Source organism: Barbatula barbatula (genome assembly GCF_947034865.1).
Source record: "Barbatula barbatula genome assembly, chromosome: 14".
NCBI lineage: Eukaryota > Metazoa > Chordata > Actinopteri > Cypriniformes > Nemacheilidae > Barbatula > Barbatula barbatula.
In genome coordinates, this window is record NC_136777.1 from 13,200,976 (window position 1) to 13,225,509 (window position 24,534).

The 24,534-nt window shown below is 40.4% G+C and overlaps 1 protein-coding gene across 2 annotated transcripts; it reads left to right on the forward strand.

Moving 5' to 3' along the window:
- The first annotated feature begins 328 nt into the window (after positions 1-328).
- Positions 329-23,340, forward strand: LOC306903948 (eukaryotic translation initiation factor 4E-1A-like). Of its 2 annotated transcripts, XM_079473500.1 has the most exons (8): positions 329-467; positions 1,250-1,353; positions 1,755-1,850; positions 1,944-2,007; positions 2,392-2,505; positions 2,609-2,748; positions 2,838-2,946; positions 21,356-23,340. In XM_079473500.1, exons 1-8 carry the CDS (start codon positions 423-425, stop codon positions 23,183-23,185), a joined length of 2,502 nt encoding a protein of 833 aa, XP_079329626.1. In that variant the 5' UTR covers positions 329-422; the 3' UTR covers positions 23,186-23,340. The 2 variants fall into 2 exon arrangements, with proteins under 2 accessions (XP_079329626.1, XP_079329627.1); XM_079473501.1 differs by lacking the exons at positions 329-467; positions 21,356-23,340 and adding an exon at positions 470-637 and having other exon boundaries at positions 2,838-3,798.
- Positions 23,341-24,534: the final 1,194 nt, after the last annotated feature.

Consider the following 24,534-nt stretch of genomic DNA (forward strand, 5'->3'; position numbering starts at 1 on the left):
GGTAATCGTCTCAAAATTGCTGTAACTTTTTTAAAACCTGTAATATTAAAACTTACAATGGCACATCAAGGCATGGCATTGAGTAATCAGTTTGAATTATATGACAATTATGTTGTGATGAAAGCTGCTCAAAAAGGTACTCTATTTGATTAGCTGTATTAGTTATTATGATACTAGGGGGTTTCAAGGTTCATTCACACGTGAAAACTAAATGAAATAAAAAATCAATTTCTTGAAAAAGAAAGTTCTTTGTTCAAAACATTTAAGGCCGCCCACCCAGACGAAACCCGTTTCTGGGCATAAAGCGCGCTGAAGCTGTCTGGTGGGCGGGTCGAGGTGTTTTTAAACACGGCCTGTGATTCGTTTTCAGCTGCGTGTCAGCCAATCAGAGCGAAGCGCTGAGTGCACCGTGAACGTCCCTTATGAGGCCTGTGAGCGACTCACGAAAAATGGCGACTGCGGAGCCGGTGAGTCAATAAACTTTTTAAACATTATTTGCCACTTTCCAGTCCCTTCCACGTGCATCATTAATCTCCCTGCTATTACCAGTAACATTAGAGTTAATTGTATTGCAAAACGACATTTAAGCTGTGTCTTCAGTGAACTTTCTTAAACTTATTCGGCAAGTATGAATGAGGTATAGAGCAACACGTCAGGCTCAAAGTTGTCTGGGTTGTTTCGAGTCGGGTAATGCGCTTCATGGTATTAACAGATGTGTCTTTGTCAGAACGTCTTAATGAGTATTTAGCTTACGTTTCGTGCTTTTTCTTTAGGAATTAGAAACCCGTCGTATAAGCCAAAATGATCGACCGCGATTGGAAAATATATTTTATTGTATCGCCAACGTGCAAAACACTGCAGTGTCTACCAGCTGCTACAACATGAAGTTACTTACACTCCAGATAGACCTGACACTTTCAATGTAATTATGTTACAGCATTTGTAATGTGTCTTTTTAACGATTTAAGCATCACATGCTGAAATGTAAACACTACTGTAGTCTTTATGCTAACGTAAGACCCTGGTTATACTTTACTAGAACTTAAACTAGGTTTTGCAAGCTGGGTATGAAGTTTTGGGTTGTTTTGTTTAAAAGAAAAGAAAAGAAAAGAAAAAGGCATTGAGATCCTTCTTCTGTCATTATCGTGTGTCTGTTCTGGTGATCAATTGATTTCTTGCTGCTTTGGCATGAATAGAGCTGATTGGATTGAAATGTACCAAATTAATAGACACGTTTTAAATGTTCCAGGAAATAAACTCAAATTCTTGTAAGAGCGAAGAGGACAACCTGGAACAGACCGACCAGGAGATTGTCAGCCCTGAGAGCTACATCAAACACCCACTACAGAACAGGTATCATTGAATTCATTCACTTGTTACTGGAGTCCGGCGGTGGTGTCGTGATAAAAGTTCATAATATTTCAAAAAGAAAAATAAAGTTTCTGTAATCTGATGGAATTTTAGTTTTCAACTAATATGTATTTTTTTTTATAGACGTTTCATCTTAAACTAAAGTTATGTGGCCTGAAGTTAACTTCCGGTAGACATCTTCAATAAATCACTAACTGCTGAGTAGTTTTTATTTAATTTAATACAATAAAATATGAGTATAAATTAAATGTAAAATAAATTGTTATATTAAAACCAAACACAGACTGGAAGGTAACTTCGGGCCGGGTCCGTGCGTCCATCTTCTTATATATATATATATATTTATTTATTTTGTTTATTTTGTTTATATTATTTCCCTATAGATGGTGTTTATGGTTCTTTAAAAACGACAAGAGCAAAACATGGCAGGCAAATCTCAGGCTGATCTCCAAAGTCGACACAGTAGAAGATTTTTGGGCGTGAGACTTTCTTTTTTGCAAGATACAAATATCAGTGCAAGTATTCTTGTGTCTTGACCATTTTCATTCATTCGATGAATCCCCTCTTTCTAGGCTTTATAACCACATTCAGTTCTCAAGTAATTTGATGTCAGGTTGTGACTACTCATTGTTCAAGGTGGGCTTGCATCTGTTGTCATTTTTAGAGTCTTAAAGAGGTAGTTCACCCCAAAATAAATATCGGACTTATCCACCTGGTGTTCCAAACACGTGAGTGTATGGAATACAAACAGAGATATTTCTCAGACATTAGTTTCATTTTGAGTGAATTATCCCTTCATTAAACGGCTCAGTGGAATTTGCACAATATTACATAAAACTCATTACCATGATTTCAAGTGCTTTGAGCTCTCACTGCTGCAAGAATAGTATTTGTAAATATTGTTTATGTTTTTTTTTTTTTCTTTCTGTTTGTTTGATTTAGATGCGCTTGCTGCTTTCTAGAGGTTATTTATGATTTTCTCCAGGTTACTGTGCATTTTGGTTTCTGTTTGGGTTGCAGGACGGTATTGAGCCCATGTGGGAGGATGAGAGAAATAAAAGAGGAGGCCGCTGGCTTCTCACTCTCAACAAGCAGCAGAGAAAATATGACCTGGACCGCTTTTGGTTGGAAACTGTAAGAGTTCAGAGTTAGTCATTGTACACCCCCTCACCGTACATTCATACACTAGTCATTCATTTCCCCGTCTCTGTAACATGTGTCTTTGTCCTGCCCACAGCTGCTGTGCCTCATCGGAGAGGCTTTTGATGACTACAGCGATGAGGTGTGTGGCGCTGTAGTCAACATCCGAACAAAAGGTGATAAAATTGCTGTTTGGACAACTGATTATGAAAGCAGAGATGGTATAACACACATAGGGTGAGTTTTTCAAACATTCAGTTACGTGGAAATAAAAATGTGTGCTCGAACTTGTAAAACATGTAATTCTGTGTGTGTTTGTTTGGCAGGAGGGTGTACAAGGAACGGTTAGGAATCCCTATGAACATGACCATTGGCTACCAGTCTCATGCCGATACGGCCACAAAGAGTGGCTCTACTACTAAGAACAAATTTGTGGTATGAATATCTTCAAGGGCCTGAATCCTCTCTCTCTATCTCTCTCCCTCTATCACTCTCTATCTCTCTCTCTCCCTCCCTCTCTCTCCTCATTCTCTGCCAGCTGAAACCATAACATAAGGACAGACTGGACTCAAACCTCCGTGATCCCCTGCAAATACAATTTTCCCAAAAGCCATTCACAAACACTCATGGACTTACACTAAGTATGAGGCAATGTAACTTGGGACAGTAACATTACCTCTGCTGCTTGTTACATTCAAATACATATCTTATAGTATTATTTCTGTGTCACTTTTACACTACAATGCAAATATTGTCTTTATAACCAGACAGGTTGCAATCACCCACGCTACACAGTTTCCCTAGAACATAACGCATGACCATTCTTTGTTTCAGTTTTTCTGAGTTTGTAAAATAGTTACCTTTTTTTGAAAAGATATGGTCAATTTATTTAATGGCAGAAAAATGTTAATGTCGGTGTTCTTTTATCCAGCAGCTTTGCTGCATAAACATTTTAATTTATTTAGATTTACCCTCAACATTTCATTGTGATATGTGGCCATTGAGAGTATATAGTCAAGCTAATCTGCATAGCGCTGCCTGCTTCTATAAGCATTAACTTAATTAAATTTGGGTGTATACGATTCAATATCAGAGTTTTTATATTGTGGATTTTTTCCGTCATCAATGTTTTTCATCATAAATATACATTCCTTGTTTGAATAATTGAACTTTGGGACTATTTGCAGCATTGTGGTTGTGTGCATGTAAATAGTTTGAGTTGGTTCATAGATAAAATAGCAGCATGATCAAATTGGCCCTCAAAATAAACTAGTTTTATGATGGTTCAATTTTTTTGTTCTAAAAGGGGGAAGCTCCTTAGGATTCATCCTCATTCTGTTGCATGTGTTGTTCCTCCAGGCTAATCTGCAAAAAAAGATACACACTTCGAATAATCTTCGACTATTTTGCAAGATATCTTCAGGTGAGATCAGAAACTAGGCCAGATTTTTGTTGATCAGCATACAATTACAAGCTTCATTTCCACCCTGGTGTTCTATTCTTAGTATTTGTGGTGAATGTTATACTTTTAAAGAAACCTAAGATTCAAGGTTTGCAGTCTTTTTGGCTTGAGAGTCCCGAATTACTCTGCATTCACAACACTTGACTCAGGCTGGTGCCAGAGCAAAACCTGATAACTGTCTCACTGCCACATTATCATCTGAAACCAGCACCTGTAGCTGTGGATTTAACTCAATTCATAGAGCTTGAAACAAGTTTAACGGATCAAACCGCTTCAACAGATTAGTTTAGATGTTGAACGCTGCTGTGAACGCTGCTGTACTATATCACAACATCAATGTCTTGTGTAAACCTGATTCTTTGCTTTAGGTGCATGAAAAAGAGGGAACTGTTCAATCTTCTACTTATTGTCGGACAAGTGATCAATATAGGCATTTGTGAAAATAAGATTATAGTCCTGTGGTTATTTGTACTTTATGTGGCTACAACACGAGACAAGTTGGCAAAGAAGAAGGCCTTTTGTTTGACAAGATCTTTCTGTGAAGAACTGTTATTGTTTTTTTTAAATAGCTATATTTAAGTTAAGATCCGCTTTGTGCATACAATATAAACCTTTTTGTCGATATAAGTTGAAATCATTGCTTCACTGACATCTTAATATGTACCATATTTTTGGTGAAGCTTTGTAAACATGTTTAATATTGCAGTGCATTTTTAAGTGGACAGTCTTTCAATGCATTTAGGTGTCCACTTTTGTTATTTACTGATCTTATGCGCCTTGTTCTGTGGCATTTCTTTAGCTCAGCAGTTTGATCTTTAAACAATCTCTTACTTTCTTAAACGTACTTTGATCAATGAACAGGCCAGATGCTTCAGCAGTTAAACAAGCATTTTTATAGCCAAATCTTCAACAAAAACCCTCAACAAAATCAAACTTGGCAACCATAAAACTCCATAAAAACTTTCTGGCTGACTGAATGCCTAGGAGCCAAATTAACATAAAGAAATGTGTAGTGTAGCTGCACTTGTCAATAGTTTTTAACATCATCTTGATGTTCTTTGGATGTTTATTCAGTACTGGACAGCGACATAATGAGGCAACCCACTGATGTGCTATTTGTGGCTCTTCGTCTAATACCTCTCTAGCATCTCTAATGAGAGGCCCTTGAATCTGTCTTAGTGACCCTTACAAAACTATAATGAGGCTTGTGCAGTTTGTTAACCAATTACTGGTCCAGGGCCTATGGAGAAATGTAATGCTGAAATCTTAATTTAGACGTCTGTGTTACATGCTATGTGAATATTTGTAATTTGTGCATTGAGATTAAAGTCAAGGCTTCGATGTGAAAGTCACATACTGAGATAAAAATCTATTAACAGCCAGATCTTTGAACTGATATAATAAAAAGATGGAGAAAGGGAGTATTATACAACTGCTCTAAATGGGGAGGTCCTATCAGTCATTTGCTTTGACAATAAACCCTCACTCGGACCTCTGAATACCATATATATGGTTATTCTCATGGCAGGATGCTCTTAGGCGAAGTCATGTCTTATTACTTTATATGTTTGTTTTTGCCTCTAGCTACCATACAGCACCAAAGCTTCTTCGCTGTTGCAGAAATCCTGACATCTGGCCAAGGTTTTTGCCAAACATGTTTACAATTTCAGCGGTGGACAGCAGTAAACAGCATACAGGCATCAGTGAATATGCAGTGCATTTAAAATTTAGATGAAGTGTTGTTTTCCTCGTGCTGGTTATTAACATACTTCATGTACTGGGGGACATTTACATCTGCCAATGAGCCAAATGTGAAATTAATGTCCATTTAGACGGTTGTGGAGGGAAACTTGATGCAGATCTGAGAATGTTGTGATTAATGACCACAAGATGGAGACTCAACCTTCACTTCGTCTCTGGCAATTAGTCAACATAAATAGCTTAAGCCTTTGGCTGTAGCCTGAAGGAACATTTTCCAACATTCCCACAGTTATGATGGGTCTGTCCTTAAAAAGGGATGTACCTTAAAATGTAAGATTTCAATGTAATCCAATGCCTGTGGTGAAATATAACCTTCATGAATATCAGCTGCTTTCACTATTTAAATGTACATATGCAAACATTTAATTCACAGGCCATAACGTTAGGTTCCTGCCCTCCATAAATCTCAAAACGAGACCACCTGCGAGACAATTCAAGCACCGTTTTGCACAGAGTTTATTTCGTCTCGTTCTGTAGATTTATATTTCTGCCGTCCCATAATTATTTCATTCCCTCAAACGTCTTGCTCAATATCCGAGCACAGCATGACCCTTTCGCCGGCTGTGCTATTATAGCTCTGACGGATGACTCTCTATTTCTTTTTATGAGATAAAGGGTGTGAAACCGAATTGTGCAGCTATACGGGAAAGCGCGCTTTGTGTGTTTCGCTGGACAGGAGTCCCTCGAGGACTCTTTCGGATGCGCTCCGATGGTTTCCAATGGCAACCGACTGGCCAGTCAGGAGCTGCATAGGGAGTGTGTGTGAGTGAAGTGAGAAGGTGCGTCCTGTTCACACTTCAACTCTCTGACACACACCGCACGATTATCACTCATTTCGCTTGCACGCCAGACGTGTGAAAACAGACGTTGATAAATGCATCTCATTTCCTTCTGGTCACAGTGCGTCATTGTGGCTTTTTTCTGTTTGCTTCTTTGAGACAGATACGCCTTAAATGATCAAACATATAGGAGGACAAAACATCAAAGCGCCTCCTGAATAATTCTGTTGGTTGTTTTTTTCCGTTTGTTTGCCTCAGGAAAGGCAAATCAGCTTGTTGTCCAATGCATAGGCTACAATGGGGGAAACTCCGTATAAACTTGATTTTCTGCTCTGTAAGTTAAATGCATTTTAACATTAAATCAAATTAGCTTTATGAGTCAATTGAACTTAATTATGTTAAGCTGACTTAAAAAAATCAAGGTGTAAAATGATGAATGAAGCTGAATTATAAAATGAATGAAGCTGAAATTGGTTACGTATTTAAGTTGTTTTTTGCAGTGTGAAGCTCCGCTTTCCTTTTTTGAAGTAAAATATCATGTTCTTCATGTTATTCTACACTCGGCTTGACATTTTTAACGCATTTCCTAAATATTATAAATTCTGTAAAATAAGCTAATTCATTTTTTTTTACAGATTGGTCTTTGATTATTGTCAGTGAATCAAGTCATCTTGTCTATGTGGGCACATGCAGCATTCTGTTAGTGACTCAAATGCTTATTCGAGAAGTTGTTCAGCCACAAAAAAGAAAAAAACACTGTCACCATTTACTCTCATTTAGTCTCATGCCTTTCAAAACATGCATGATTCACTTCTTTGGAACACGGCTACTTACTTAACCACATCTGTCAAAAAAGATCTTTTACGTGATCATCAAATTGAAAGACAAACTTAATGTTTTGTGAGCTCTTCCAAAAGTGTATACAAATCCCTTTGGCTGTTTTTTATCGAAGTGGAGATGTCTGATCGCCCAGGCACATTTATTTCATAATGCTGTTGACAATGTGCCCCGTTTTGTTTATGCTCATTTCACATGTCCTTTAAAACACATCACTCTGCCTGAATGTATGAATGTATGCACAACAGGGCCGAGATGAGATGGGAGTCAAAATTGGCAAAGGACTCAGTCTGCACACGTACCTCCATATCTGTGATTTGCCAGTCCTGGAGAGGAGCTCAGAAGTGCTGTCAACCGTCTAAAAGAAACGCTGTCTTTGCATTAACAAGTAGTTGTCCAGTTCGATTGTCTATACAAAGTGAATTGAACAAATACTTGAATTCAATTGTACAATAGGCCGTATGCACACAGTGCGATGATGTACTTCCGCACAAATCTCGGTCTGCTAAGCCATTTCCTCTCTCATAGCATTTTTCACCGAGCACGAACGTTCACATTCCAGCGAACCGACAGCATGATTACAACCTTTTGTGTTGTCGAATTATGACATAATGTCATAACGTCTATGGACGCTACGTGCGCAGGATGTAACAGAGCTGGCTGAGATTTCAGTGGAAGTACATCATCACTCCATGTGCATGAACCCCATTCAGCGGTCCATCTTTTAAGTAAACATAGTCTGTGTGCACAGAACATGGTAAGACCATCAATAGTAATGCAACCGTCTTCTCGACTTATACAGTAATGTGCTTTAAAACAGGCCTGCCTAAGCTTTACCGAAACTCTCACTCTGCGAGAAGGCTTGTGCGTGTGGGTTAGATGTTGTGTGAACTCACGGAACGTTCAATCGCAGCACACTTTCATCTGTTTGATATCAGATCAGCATGACAGAATCATATGATAAGGCTCTACAATCAATGCTGCACCTTTGAAAGCGCATTTGGCATTCTGCAGAGCACATGCTGCATACATTTATGCCCCAGATAGATTCTACTAACAAGTTACTTTCAGATCACACGCGTCAGGGCTTCATCTATGCAGACGGCTCATTCAATCAATTGTTTAGTTGTTATGAGGGTCTTTATCTGATGGGGCTGTAATTTTTTTACCCACAGTCCAGAATTGCTGCTGTGGGTTCCTTTGTTTAGAGAGCAGAATGAGTAGCCTGTCATACCAGTATATGGTAATTGTCATCCGCACCATGTTGATATGAATTGGACATGACGTTTCATGTTTCCTAAAGTATTGTCAAGACAATTGCCCTTCACTTTGTCCCATCAGAAGGCTTTTAAATTGAATCTCACATTACACCGATGCAGGACAGGGCGAGACGGCCTGTGTAATCTTAGAGAAGGCGACAGGTTTAAATCATTTAGCTGGAGCTATTTTAATCTAAAGGCAAGAGCATTAAGTCAGATGCACAATATAGACAGGCGGCAGGCCCCCCTCAGGGCTAGTGTTTTACATCGAAAGAGCTCACAAGGTGGAAGAGAGAATAGATACATGCAGATTCGCGTGTTCGCCTTCTGCGTTTTTCATTTCGGCTTGCTATTAGCGAGTTTTTTCAGCGAAAGTGAATTGAAAGTGTAGGTGAGTATGCGTGTGTATGCGTGTCCATGGTTTTTCCTTGTGCCACTACCCCCTCCACATCATTCACCCTTCTTCATGGGTGAATATCTCCATGACGACCCCATCCGCTGTCTCTTCCTCACACTCCATCTCTGGTCTCTCTCTCTCTGGTCTCTCTCTCTCTCTCTCTCTCTCTCTCTCTCTGCTTCTTTACTGTGCGTCATAGACACGAAAAGTGTCTAATCCCCTCGTGGAACTCACTCTAACGGACACACACACAGAACATCCTCGGTTCTCTAGATAAGACGTCACACACCAGCACGTCACACTCTCCGAGCGAGCACAGCTTTACAGCGGGAAACAACGGATGGAGAAGCCAAGTGAGGGAGGGTGGAGATAAACGCTTATTGTTCTTGAGCAGCCCGAACTGGAGGTGTGGCATCTGCCGGGCGTTGTCGTGGAGACAGAGTGCTGGCTGTTCCCTCTTCCTCTTGGCTGATCACTCAGACACTGATTACAGGAAGGCTGATCCTTATGGCATCTAGAGCAGCAGCCACAGGTAACCAGCACACATTAAACACGGCAGCTTGACTGCAGCTACAGAGTTAGTGTTACTGTATATGAGAGTGCCACTCTCTGAGCGTAGGGAGGAAAAAGCGTAAATGTAAAGGAAAACGCAGAAAGTCCACCTGTGAGACAGCGTGTGGCAGGTAGGAATACATCAGAGGTGTGTGTGCGCGCGCGATGTGAGTCATAAAGGAGAAAGTGGTGATGTATTCTGCCAGGGGTTTTGGCGAGAGCTGCACATTTCCACAGCCCTCTCCTGCTGCGCTTTAGGAGAGAGGTGGGAAAAAGAAGCAGGAGTGCGAGGGACCGTTCGCCGTCCTAAGAAATGTGTTGTTTTGTCGGCACGCGTAACTGTGTCAGGAGTTCACTTTGCCTGTGACGGTCAGGTGTCGATGTTGATGCGCACATCCATTAGCGGAGCTCTCGGCGGACAAGCACAAACAGCAATTCTGTCTCATGTGGCGTTCAACATTTCGTCTCTCGCGCTGATAGACTAGAGAAGCTGCGGTCATTGATGGATGCTGTGCCAGGGTAAGGAGGGAAAAGTCTGGATTTCAGGGCTGGAGAAGCACAGGTTTAAGCTGTCAGGCACCATCAAGAGGATAGAGACCTGCCTTCGGGAAACACAGAGACAGGTTCGACTGAATAAGTAAGTAACTTGCCGAATAAATGGATGCGGGAGCCATTCGCGCATTTGGTGCTCGCGTTCCGTCGCATGTGAGAAAAGCACGAATATTCGGTTTAAAACCTTGTTAAGGCAAAACATGAACTCAGCAGATATGCGAGATATGGAATTCAATTTTCAGGTCCATTAGGGACTGACGGAGAGGAAAGAACGGAAACATTGAGGAAATGGATCTGGCAAGTTGATGGAGGCTATTTAAGGTTGTATTGAGGAAAGCTCCTGAAACCTGGGGAGCATCAGATACTCTCGATCCTCGCTTAGAAAATACATTTAGGCTTAATGTATAAAAAGGCTAACTACGGTATACATTATTAAATATGTGAATGAGTCGTGCGTACAGTAGGTGTCACTGGATGTGCGAGTGCGTGATTTTATTTTTGAGAGTGGGAATGGGTGTGTGAAAACGAGGAAGGTAGAGAAAAAGTTTCAAACACCACATACAGCCTTACTATAGTTAACATTTAAATAAAGCAGTCATTTCTGTTGCTGTGATCTTATTGGGCAAACATTGTTTCTGGGCTTGTATCGAGTGTTTGGTCAGCAGCCATCATTCTGCTGTGTTTTTCTTGCCCTCCAGAGTATTTGAGGAGTTCAGTAGATAAGGAGTTGGGATTTTGTCAGAAACAAAGAGTGGGTTACTGGTGGAGTCTGAGAGGTTACAGAACACTTTTCTGAGGGAAGAGCAGAAATACTGTTGCTCTAATTCACTCACGTACGGCGTTCGACTGTGTGTTGCTTGGTTACAGGCAAAACTTAAAGGTGCGGTCACCGTCACACTATAGATGTTCGTTCACCTTTATGTGAACACAGGAAAACCGAAATTCATGCAAAAAGTGTTGTCCTCCAAAATTGAAGCTTAGTGAACTCAGGGCTCCGAAATAATTTCACAGCAAATCTAAACATATAGTTTACCCTTAATAGTTGCGTTTTTACTGGGAGAGAACCAATATGAAAACAACAACATAAATGTGTGACCCTGCCTGTGAAAACTTTTTTTTGTGATTTACTGTTAATATAATTCTACATAAAGAACATTTTGTGAAATTATAACGTTGATATCTTTAATATTAATATAAAATGATTGACAATCACGTTGATGATCCAAATTTCGCATTATTAGATTTTGTGACTTTAGCCTGGATTTCATAGCTCATATATATCTTTGCTATGTAAATACTGGTCTAAAGGCACTTATGGTTTATTTTATAAAATATCTTACTATACGCATGGTTAAATATAAAAAAAATATAATTTGAGTCAGTTATAAATGTTCTGTTCATTATGTTTTGTTCAAACGTTTGTATACTCTTAAAAATAAAGTTACTTAAAAGGTTCTTCACAGCGATGCCATAGAAGAACAATTTTTGTTTCCACAAAGAGCTATTCAGTGGAAGGTTCTTTAAAGAACATCTCTTTCTTACCTTTTTGTAATCTAAAGAACCTTTTTTGATTCCACTTACACTGGATCACCAGCGTGACTTGCGAGATATTGCTTAATTGTAATATGGTTTCTCTATACATATTGAACATACTGTGAACTAACACTCTAACACATACTGATGTATAATCATGTCCAAACTAATTAAATCATAACAGACCCATCAACAGCATGCATATCCCCTCAGAGGAATTTTAAGTCGTTAAATTCTGTAAAAATGTTATTAATGAAGCCCTAGGGGAATACATTCTTTAACATAATATTATTAAAATTGCCATGTAATTACAATGATGTACCAGAAATTGTTAAACCATTTATTCTGTGCTTCATTTTCCCTTGTAAGCAACACACACCAACAGGTCTGGATTGTGTTGTTTACTGTCTTTGCTCTGCTGACATCTTGAAGCAACTGGACCATAAAAAAAAAAGATTTCTCCTTTTTCTTTAGCAAAGCCAAATGCTTTACCTAGATTAGCTCTGCCATATTTATTCCTCCAGACTGCTTACAAAGAACTTCAGCAATGCTACAAGAATTGAAGGCTACGTTTTATAGGATTTCTCAGTGATTTAAATACATTTGTTTCAAGGTAAACGTAAACCCCAAAGACATAACCTTCCGATACGGTTTGAAGTATTTTCCGAGGCGTGCGGAAATACATTTACATAAATACATTTCTCTTTTGTGCCAGAATGACTTATTAGAATGTGCACACATTCTATCGTTACAATTACTTTTCGGCCGGATGCAAAATATACAAATCAAGAAGGAATAAAGCCAGAGCCACAATTTATAAATAGGCAGCAAAACATGGTGCCACTGTGAATATACCGCTGTCTGTAGAGAGAGAGGAGGACAGGACGTCTAGAGAGAGTGAGTTCTGTATGTTGAAGAGGTTACACCACTATAAAGATGGAATAATATATGGATATTTTTATATGCAGATAAGTCTCTCTGTACGGCGGCTCAATCTCAGCTAACCATCACACACTTACTATCATATTGACTCGAAGTAATTGAGAACTAGTGGCAAGTGATGTAAAACCTCCCCCCCCCCAGGGATTTGTAAATCGTGAGTCCATGCTTCAGAGGAAAGGCTAATAAGCCTGACAGTTTAGCTGTTGGTTTGATTAAAGAACTTGCCAACAGGGTTACAAATTAGATACAGTAGTGTTAACAATTTGCAAAATGTGCAGGGACATGTGTAGAGAGGGGGTGTTTGGGCATGAAGACTAACTCTTGGTGCTTTGCTAATAAAGGAATTTGTATTGACACTCATGTTGTCTATAGTCTACATGTGTATGTTGGTACTCAATAGGAGTGCGGTTTGTTACTTTTTTGTTATGTAAAATCCATATGACTTTTCTTTCTTGAACACAAGTGGCTGTGGGGGTGACCTAAGTCACCATTCAATTTTATTGCGTAGACAAAAGTAAGGCATTTGCAATAAAAGTGACTAGTGGCAAAACAGTGAACATTCTGCACATCTCATCTCCAAGTTTTTGCTTCACAGAAAAAATAACACAAGTTTTATAGTATTGAAACAATATCACTATGACTTCTGAGACTTCAGATTTCAGAACAAAGAAAATATCGCAGATGAGATATCTTTTAACATCTCAGTTATTTCTGAGAGCACAACAGTGTCACAAACAATTCTCGTCAACTGTACACTGCCAACATGCGTATTTCAACTAAAAAACGTAAAAACTGACTTAAAATTGCCTTTACAAGTCACTTGAATTCAAATAGTTTTAAATACCAATCCTTAATCATTTTATATATCATTTTAATATAACGTTATATTTAAGGCACCTTCTGAATTAAAGTTTATAAAGTTGTCTAGATTATTTTACCAATACAACATTATTTTACAGCTCTTTACTACCTAATTTATAATAATTGTATCATTTGTTTTTATGTGTTTCAATTTAAGTTGATGCTTAAATGAAACGCAACGTATGAACTCCAAGAAGTCCTTACCTGTAAAGGAGCTCTGCGAGCGATAACAATTTCATATCTTGGTTATCCCTAGAAAAGGGCGTGACAGACCCTGGTCCCCATCTGTTTCACTGGAAGAGAGCATCTTAAGCATTCTACTAAACAATAAAGAATTTGGTCCACAGAGATGAAATGACAACGAACATTTCATTTAGTCTAAACTTTCCCTTCAAGAGTGAAGGTTTATTTTAGGTTTGGCTAATTTTAAGTATTACAGCTCTTTTGTTCAAGGCCCAGTGACCTACAAATGTCACCAGTTAATCTTATGATGATAGTTTTATGAGAGGTTTCACAAACTGTCCAGATAGGCTCAATACACTTTAAGTCCCTGAATATTTACAACTAGACAGATTCATTATGCTGTCAGACGTATGACAAGCCAAAACATCTGTTCTGAGTGTTGGTGTTTTTAATTAGACTCCCTTTCAAAGTGCAGATTGTTCTGTTTCAACTCAAGGGACCTGGTGGCCCCAGGAGCTTTCTGAACATCCTCCAGGGAGACCAGCAGACTTTTTCCTAAATCCCTCCGTTAGTGCTCTGGGCTAGTTTCCAAACTTTTTTACATTCCAGTATTTCAAAAGGGAGGATCTTTATTCATATTCAGTTGCTTCAGATTACATCCCATCTGTGACTGAACTAGCCCACTGTAAGCAGGGACACTATGGTTCCACTTCACATCCGGATACAGTTCATGGCCACCGAGCGCAGAGGTAGCGCACTGTAATTCATAATATCATTGTTTCTCAAAACAGCCGTCGCTTTACGCAACGTTGCACGGGGAGAATGGGGTCATATACTTATTCCTCCTGCTCACTTGTTAGCTTCTCAAAAAGATGAAGCCCGATAACTGTCTCGCTAATCTGCATTATGTGCATGAATTTGCATATTTTAAGTAACCAACTAAATATGCATGTAAATGGATGTGTGGCAGTGCCAGTCAGTCGTGTCTGTGTGCGAGAGTCTGTGAACGTTTGGCTGAAGAAGCTGTTCGGGAAGTTAGCGGTGGCCACTGCCAAAGTAATTTCACTCGGTCCGAGTCTAATTACTTTAGATTAGATTGGATGTCTTATGCCTGGACCTTAAGTACCGTAAGACTACTTTTAATAATTAATTGGTCAACGCGACTATATATTTGGAGAAGATGCATTACATGAAACTTTTACTTCACTTTGACGGAGAACTTCACAGTGTTGATCAATGCACGCATTTTATCTGTACGTTTCGTTGGCAGTATAATTATTCAACCAAGTGCCAAGGTTTTCTGCCAAAGCAAGATCAGACCCATAATGGAAATGCACTTAATAGAATCAAAAACAGGCGGCTGTAAAGAGGATTGCCGCTTAGAACAGCCAGCATCCTCTTGATCTAATTCCCTGGACATGCCAATGCTCTGTCCCACCAAGAGAGGAGCAATTTAAATGTGAGGACCAAGTTCTTTAGAAAGAATAAAACATTTATGGTTAAAGTGATTCAAAGATAAGACCGATCTATTGTATGGCTAGGCAAGCATTACTATTAAAATCATTTAGTTTGAACAAAACCTTTTTTGTAAAACAATGAGATTTACATTGAACGGTTAGCTTGACAGTAATACAAAAGGTGAAAAATCCAATAGAGTTATATGAAATTGAATAGTTTACCCCCCCCCAAAAAATGGAAGTAAATGGGGCTAAATCACACAGAACACTTTTTCATGAACAAATCCCAGTCACGGCATCTCTTTCTTTGCTCCATTTCTTCATCATGCATCATTACTGGGTGCGTTGCCTTTGTTAACATGTATAAAAGTAAGTATATACACAAGAAAAACAAAAAGAATACACAATCCTCTTTTAAAGTTTCATGCGCGGTTATGGATGTGTGGGTGTTTTTGTTGCGTTAAGGGTAAGTGCAATGTGGATTTTGTCTGCTGGGTTAATTAGCATTGCAGAAGCAAAGTCTGAAGGCAGTCGGCTCATCAAACCTCGCCTTCGCTCCGTTTTTCTCAACCCTTCCTTTCTGTTTGTGTCTGCATGAATAGGAGAATTCGGCAAGAAAACATAAATGACGCTCAACTACACAGGAGCACAGTGATACATACACACAGACAAATGGCATTGGGAGGAAAAAACCTGTTGGCCAAATAAACGTGACTACACATACATTAATGGTATTATTCAAACGAGCAGGTGGAAGATGAATCAGTGCCTGATTTCTTTGTCTCATTGGTTTGTTCTTATTCAGTGCAACATGTTCTTCTTTTTGATTTACCGCTTATATTCATCTCATTATTCCATTTTATATTCTTGTATCCTCGGTTTCTTTTCTCTATTGTGTCTTCAATTATTTTCTCTGCCCTTACATCACATCTGTGTGCCCTTTGCGTTTTGAGTTTCTTTCTTTCAAGATGTGGATCATGTCATTGTTTCTCACAGAATGTTAATGCCGTGCACCCCGGAAAGATTTTCCCGCACCAAAATCGCAATTGCTATGCAACCGTACGGATAGCTCACGTAACACTTCACTGTATCCTGCAATGTCTAAAACTATTTTTAAAATGCATTATTGAAATACGTTCAGTAATATTATTCATTAAATTGTATGACCTTATGTTAGTATCGAGACTACATGAAGTGCACAAGACTACATGGTGTAAAACAGTCACTCTGCTGGACTATTCTGCTATAAGGTGACTTCTAAAATATACAATTTCCTTACCCAACTATATAATTACATTAGTCTAATCCAGAAGTGGGATGTTAAACAACCATATTTCTAAGCTCACAATAACTACTTGAGCTTTATGCGTGTAAATGTTCCTATGGTTTATTTGTGATTCTTACTATCCCTGTTTTAACACCTGACATTTGAAAAGCATGTGCTGACATCCTTGACAAACACACCCCGAATTAAGGCATTAACAGCTGAGCCCAGACACCCTACTGATGTTCAGTAAACATAAACACATTGCATCAGCCCTTCCACACGCCTTACCAGAGAGACGGAAAGACGCACACAAGCACGCGCACATCAACATAATAATTTATTCTGATAGAAAGCTGAAAGGGACATGCTGGAATCATTCTTAATATTCCATACAGAAAATATTCGATCAACCTTCTTGAGAGGAAAACAGTCATCTAAGAATGAAAAAATAACATTACTTTCTCTGTCTGAGGTTTTGAAGCGCGAGAGCCGCTAAAGGAATTATGCAAATCAGGCAACGGCACAAAGGCGCACAAAACACTTACTGGCGAAGGCAATGTACGTGTCGCAGTTCTCTAACTTGCAGTCTGGCTTCGTTTGGGTGTGAAATGCGGAAGATGTGCTGTATATTCATACTACTATGATTTGTCTTACTTTACAGTATCGCTCTCCCACGCGACCCAGGCGGCGTATTGCTTATTAAAATAAAGAAAGTGTGCTTAGTTGAGCTTCTTATATAAAACTCTGCTTTATTATTTGCTCATCGTTTCATGGAAAAACGGCTGCCATGATCACTAGAAAAATGTGCAGACATTTTTTTTACCACCTGCTTTTTTTGGCTTTCAACATTAATTGCACCAGCACAGAGATCTGTGAACAAGATGCAATAAGATAAAAGGCGTAGTGGCGCTAAAAAGATCACACGCGAGTTTTGCGACTAACTACTGTATCGTCGAATTCCTCTTTTAACTGTGCCAACCCACCGACTCCGGCAGAACCATTGGAGTATTATTATAGTATTCAGTAGATTTTCACCTGAGCTCTAGGGATATGAAACATTCAGAGATAAGAGCTTGATTGACGGCTGGTTGCCATGGGTGCAGAGCTACACAGCGTTTCAGTCTTGTGCAATGCGAGAGACGTGCAAAGAAATGAATGTGTAATAACACAGAGATCAATAGAGGGAGTCAATAGCGCTCCACTGGGCTGGATCAGAGTATCATAGAGATACTACAGCACGCTGACTGAAAGCGACACACAGGGAAAACACACAGCCTGTGGCACCTACATTCAGACACCTCTGTATGAAATGATCACCCAATGTAGATCAACCTTGCGCTGTAGACCTGAATAAAACATGAGATCCAGAGACCCCGAAGGATCAAGGTCAGCGAGCGTGCGCGCGGCCTACATGCACAAGCTCGCATTTCTCCTTGCATATATGTACATTATATGTGTATGCTACACTCTGATTCTCATTCAGACTCACCAACACGCACCGACTTTTGCTTTTCTCCCTAGTGTCAGATAGCTCCGACACACACACATCTACCCGGTGGGAGATGGGACACTGCTCTCTCGGTGGCTGCGGTGGTTTCACTCAATGAAAAATGGATGAGACTTAAAATTAGATAAACTAAAATTAGACCAAGTTAATCTACAGAATGTCCTCAAAGTAAGAAAAACCGCAGGCTTCACAATCCCCGTCTATGGAGGCGAGACACTGATGTAGATCAATGGAGAGACGCGGGCACATTTTTTCCCAAAGCTCACCTGCAGTGCACGAGGAAATGCTGTGATGTTTATTTTCGATACGCTAGAAAGTTAGACAGAATCCTTTTCGACAGTCACATGCTCATAGCTCACTGTTACGATGTGTGCGTGTTTGTGAGTAAGGCATGATTCATTCAAAAATGAAGAATAAATCATTATTCACTCACTCTCATGTTGTTCCCGAACTCATACGGCTTTCTTTCCTCTCCAAAACACAGGCGGAGATATTCAGCAAAGTACAATGAAAGTACGTGGGGACTAGAGGCAGTTATGGTGGTCACCATTCACTTTCATTGCCTAGAAACGAGCGCATTGGACATTCTGTGAAACACGAGAAAAAAAGTCATACGGCTTTGGATTGACATAAAAGTGAGTAACTGATGACAGAGTTTCTATTTATGGTAGAACTATCCCTTTAAAAGCATCTGTGCGGTAGAGAGATTCAGGAACTGAGATAATACCGGTTTCATAAAAGACGGAAAATGTGCAATGTGACAACGTTTCTTCTGATATGATAGCTTATCTCAGTCCTGGAAAAAGAGGACTTTGTATTGATTCATTGATTTAGCTTTAGAAATGGTGTTTTTCTTTTCTTATCCACCTTTAGAAGGAATCACATCAACGCTCATGCTCTCCCCTGCTGCTGATACTGTCATTGGATCAGCTGGGATGAATTGAATTATTAACTCATTAAAACTTAATAAACTTCTCCTGGCAGTACGCTGCGCCCCATAAGGAACCACAGGCTTAGCGTTGCCCCCTGATGTTCCACCCAGACGTGTCCTCTGTCTTCATTCTCAAACTCACGCTGGCAGGCAGACGTTTCACATGTCGTGTCGTGTCGTGACGCACTTGATGGAGTTGTGAATGAAACGGGATTGCGCAGAGGCTGAGAAATGCTTCTTCTGTGCACTCAAGGACATTTGCAACAAAATGCAGCGGAGAGTGTTGCGGCATGGCATGTATTGATATTGATTTTAAGAGGAAAGCAGAATATTGATTTTACTAATCACTCGAATGAGGCAGACTGTGCTCTTTGCACAGAATCCGAGTCATTTAGACCAGTGGAATCTGAAATGGATTTTTTGAGAATTTGCACCTCCAACCTTTTCTCGCTCTTTTCATTTAATGAAGTTAGTTTTTTTTTGCTCGATACACAATGGTAACAGAATCTTCCTGTTCTAACAGAGATTATATGAATATGAAAGTATGTGTACAAATGAGAAGAGATGGAAAAAGAAATACTAAATAAGTGTAAAAGTATTCATGTATACTGTATAATGTGCATAAATTGTGTATGCACGAAATACAGTATCGAGTAATCTACATACTGTATAGTTGCTTTCCATTTTGTCATATGTGTAAACATGGAGTACACCGTACAAAGGAAGATATATTTGCGTTTTATTGACAAGCTGAAAGCTACAGGTCCAGACAAACTTGAGTCAGTGCATGCAGGTCAGTTTGTAGCTATATTGGTTTTGTAAGTCTTCCAAGTCCTACCAGCCTACTATAAACTGTGTTTGGCCCATTTTAAGCCCACAATTATAACCAGTGGGTTTTCTTTTTATGCCCTTTAAGAGCAATGACAACAGTAGAATCCATTATGAGCTTATAATTGACTATTTCTTACAAATGATGTCTGTGTAACTTTTCCCAAATGATGCTCCGTTATAATGATATTTTCAAAGCGATAACTATCTCTTCTTCATTATTAAAAGATGCGTAACACATCATTTTCTAGCATTCAACAGTGCGCATTACGTCTGAGGGAGCATTAAACTTTGAAAATTAGCCTAAAAGGGAAAAGCACGTGGAATAAGAGCTTGTGAAATGGACAGATAGTTAGGGATGTTTTAAGGTTTCATTATCTAAAGCAGGAGACACTGCTGGTTTCTAGGGAGAATTGGTACATGTTAGGCTTTTACGATGGATGCATCAATTTTTAATGCCAAGACCAAATGACTGTGAATTAGATGCTGCTTTAAACGACGCAATCTCATGCAAGATGGATACACAGAAAATACAAAAACGTCCCCTGTTCATATGAGATGGTTTAATCACGCTGTCTATAATAAGGCTTGTATTTCACCTCTTTTCATTGAATTCTAGAGGACGTAAATTGATGGATTACTAGGAAGTGTCACTTAACAATATAATAAAGATATCACTGTTTAGCTTCTTGTGCGGTCATGTGATATTATCCGGCTATTTTAGAGTCCGTGGAGTGTTCTCTCTTAATTTATTTTTCACATTGAACACACAGAAAATATCCAGATAAAATCGGTTGACTATGTCTAAATTATACATTTGCGGTCTGTGTCTCACGGACCTGTGGAATGCCTGCCTTTTGCTCTCTTCCATTATTGATTTTGATTGGCAAAGCAGGACTTGTGCCAAGGGAGCATGGGGTTTCCATGGTTATGGCATGTTTGGAGATGTCTTTCTGAAAGAAGCCTTTGTATGTGCGTGCGCACGAGGAGAGAGAAAGAGACAATCGATGTACCACAGGGTTCCTATCAGCTAGAATCAGGAAGGGGTTTTGTTTAAGGAATTTGGTATGGAAGAAAGGCGTTGTGTGCATGTGTGTGCATTATAATGGCATAGATTATACGTTAGGATGTTTATTAGGGATGAACATGGGTACTTGAGAACTGAGACATAGTAATTGCATGATTGTATTTTTTTAACTCCGGTTTATAAGATGCTGATTGAAAGAGACACAGATATCAAAAATCATATTTGATCTAATTTGGTGATCAGTTACGTTCTCAGAAGTACATTTACATTCATTCATTTGGCAGACTCTTTTATCAAAAGCATCTTACAGTGCTTTATACAATACATCTGTATCTGAGTATGTGAATCCCTGGGTCAAACCCATGACATCGACTCTTTACGATCACATTTTCCCTCTGAAACAGAGCTTTTAACCCTCCTCTATAAATTATTAATTTATACGCCAAGTACACACAATTACCAGAAAGCCCATCTCTAATGTTTGCATTATCTGGAGTGTTAAAATATGAGTTGTGCATGCATTATTAGCAAAAAGCTGTGTACATTTTTGCAGAATTTAAACAAATTTCTATACACCCTCATCTTGTCGTTTCTCATGGATCTCAAGTCCATTCTGCAGATCATGTCTACAGATTTCCATTAGGCATACTAACCATGCAACAATTTCTTTCTTAAATCACGTGTCTCTTCCTATTCCCTCTCTCTGCAGGTGGCCATGCTGTTCTCTCCGTTCGTTTGTGCTGTGGGGTTCTCCCTCCTGTCACTCCTCCTGTTTCAGAGCCCCGTCCACGCCTGTCCTGCCCGCTGTGAGTGTTCTGTGCCCACCCGTTCGGTCTCATGCCATCGCAGAAAGCTGACGCAGGTCCCTGAGGGCATCCCTATAGAGACAAGGGCGCTGGACCTCAGTAAAAACCGTCTACGGATTGTGACGCCCCAGAACTTCTCCTCGCTGCTTCTGCTGGAGGAGCTGGATCTCAGCAACAACCTGTTGTCCTCTGTGGAGCCTAACAGCTTCCGCGCCCAGCCGCGGCTACGGGTGCTCCGACTGCGCAGCAACCACCTGACCCTGCTGCCTCGAGGAGCGCTGGCCGGCCTCGGTGAGCTTACCCTGCTGGACGTCAGTCAGAACCGCCTTGTTATTCTGCTGGACTACGGCTTCGAGGAGCAGCGGAGGCTGCGTGTGCTGGAGCTAAGTGATAATGAGCTGGTGTTTATTGCCCCACGGGCGTTCACCGGCCTGCCATCCTTGCGCTCTCTGACGCTGCAGCGCTGCAACTTGAGCACGGTGCCCACGCACGCTCTCGCGCATCTCCACGGCCTGACCAGCCTGCGTTTGCGTGACCTCAGCATTGCTGATCTTCAGGCGCACGCTTTCAAGGGTCTTCCACGACTCAAGCATCTGGAAGTGGAGCGCTGGCCTCTGTTAGAAGGCTTTCCCACATCAGCATTGCAGGGGCTAAACCTCAGCACACTGTATATTACGCACACCAACCTGACATCCGTGCCGGTCGTGACGCACTTGTTCTATCTGACGCACCTCAACCTGTCGTACAGTCGTATACGGGTCCTGCCAGCCGGATGGTTGCGAGGAATGGACAGGTTGGAGGTCGTACGAGTGCGGCAGGCCAACCTGCTCAGCGTGGAGCCTCAGGCCTTCCAAGGAGCCTCCTCAATACGACTTCTCGACCTTTCGTACAACCGCCTCTCCACGCTCGAAAGAGCCGTTTTTCCAGCTTCCGAGTCATTGCAAAGTCTCCTGATTAGTCAGAATCCGTTAGTGTGCGACTGTCGTCTGCGTTGGCTGCTAGAGAGGAATCCACCTTTGCTCTTCGGGGAGGTTCAACCTGAATGTAGTTCGCCCGCCCCCCTGGCTGGAAAACTCCTAAGGGACCTGGCGGAAAATATAATCTCTCGCTATGTTATCTGCACAAAACCCAGGGTCGTCTCCATGGCAACATATCCGGCACAGGCGGAAGAAGGACAGAGAGCTTGGCTGTACTGCAGTGCGGAGGGCGCACCACCTCCCTCAGTCTCATGGCTAACACCGCACAGACGCCACATTACCACAAAGAGTACCGGCAGAGTTGTTGTCCACGGCAACGGCTCACTGGAGTTTCGCATGGCAGAGCCTCAGGATAGCGGCATGTATGTATGCGTGGCATCCAACCCAGCCGGAAACGCTACTCTGTCTGTAACTCTCGCCGTGAAAACTTCTGGAATCAGAGACAGAGCGCTTTATGCCAACCGCAGCTTCATTTTTGACCCCGACTACAACAGTTCTTTGGTTAACAGCACTGAAGAGTTCACCATCAGGGTGGTGCTGGACTTCACCACCATCCTGGTCTCCACGGCAATGGGCTGCCTCAGCTTCCTGGGTGTCGTTTTGTTCTGTTTCCTGTTGTTGTTCGCGTGGAGTCGGGGCAAAGGGAAACACAGAGGAAGCGTGGATATTCAGTACGTTCCACGGAAGCGGAAAGGAGCTAACTCAGAACTTACAGAAACGAGCGGGCCCAGACGAGTCAACATGAAGATGATATAAACTGTTTACATGACAGAGGACTTCGCTGGATTGCATGGTCACGTGTGTGTGTTTGTTGAACTTGTGAATCTTCGGATATCTGTGATGCAAAAGAAGGATGTATTACACATGGTACAGTTTACACATGGTATTCCAATGAAAACATTTATCCACATAAAATAAGAAAGATGAAGAACAAACCAAACCGTGGTATACGCGTCTTCTGCGATGCTTTGTCCGTGGAAAGCATTATTTGGACAGTGCAGACGTGTGTATGTTTAAGTTGTTGTATATATATTTCATATTTGTGGGAAAGAATGGTATATTTATACATATATATATATATACATATATCTCTATTTACAGATACATTACAGTTAACTTTCAAAACGCTGCAAAAACTCAAGTTGTCTTCCCAGATAAGCAAAGTATCTACTGGAAAAGCCTCGGCAGTGCTGTGTTGTGAAGTGTTTGGTTTTGCTCGGAATTGCTGTTCTCTTGGGATGTCCTATTGTTGGCAGAACCTCTGGGGGGAACTGGGGAGATTCTGCCATTTTGTTGTAAAGATGTTAAAATGCAAGAAGCTCTTTGACATGGTGGGTTCCAGGGGCTGTATTTGTGACTCAGTGGAAGTCTGTGGAACTGTGTGAAAATGTTCTTTTCTGTTTCTTTTTTATGTTCTGTCAAATGCTGCTCAAATGTTTTTACATACTAAATATCTGTTTATATTTTCCAAAGAAAATAAATATAAATCATACAGCTTGAAAAGTGTTACTGTCATCTCAAATTACATTCGTGCCATTCTCAAATGGTCCCTGTTGCACAAAATGTGTGCCTACACCTTGTTAAACTGTTCTACTCCCTTGACTCAATATTAATGCCGGGGTGCTTCCTAAACACTTCTCCCATCTAGCTTTGGTTCGAATAAACGGATAAGCTCAACTTGCTCCATTCCAACTGTTTACACATCTGAAGGAAATTAGTTTAAGGACACCTCACTTAAATCTGCTGGAATCCAAGAAAGTATTTTATCATCGGAAAAGTGACACGCTTCAGAATTAACATGAAAAAAATACACACTTCCGCTTTAACTCAATTTTTAAGAGGAAAGATGGATAGCCATAAAATGTGTTTGATATCCCCACTATATGAGAATCCGATTAGGCTTATTTAAACAGATTATTCTTTTAAAGTCTTCGCTTGTTTAAAGTGCTTTAGATTGATTGCTTAAAACAAAAGTGCAAGGACAGAGTTTTTCATCTGGAGAACGTGCCCTAAGAAATGGCTGGCTGAACCGCCGTCCTTTACCTGCTCTACTGACAAGTACCTCGAAGGTATCTGGTCCTTATTACACAATCAGCAGTATCTAA

Excerpts from the sequence above, each read along its gene's own strand:
- LOC306903948 (XM_079473500.1), top strand. The coding sequence starts at position 423 with ATGAGGCCTGTGAGCGACTCACGAAAAATGGCGACTGCGGAGCCG. Across the intron at positions 2,749-2,837 it reads GATGGTATAACACACATAGG|GAGGGTGTACAAGGAACGGT; the intron begins GTGAGTTTTTCA and ends TTTGTTTGGCAG. Across the intron at positions 2,947-21,355 it reads CTACTAAGAACAAATTTGTG|GTGGCCATGCTGTTCTCTCC; the intron begins GTATGAATATCT and ends CTCTCTCTGCAG.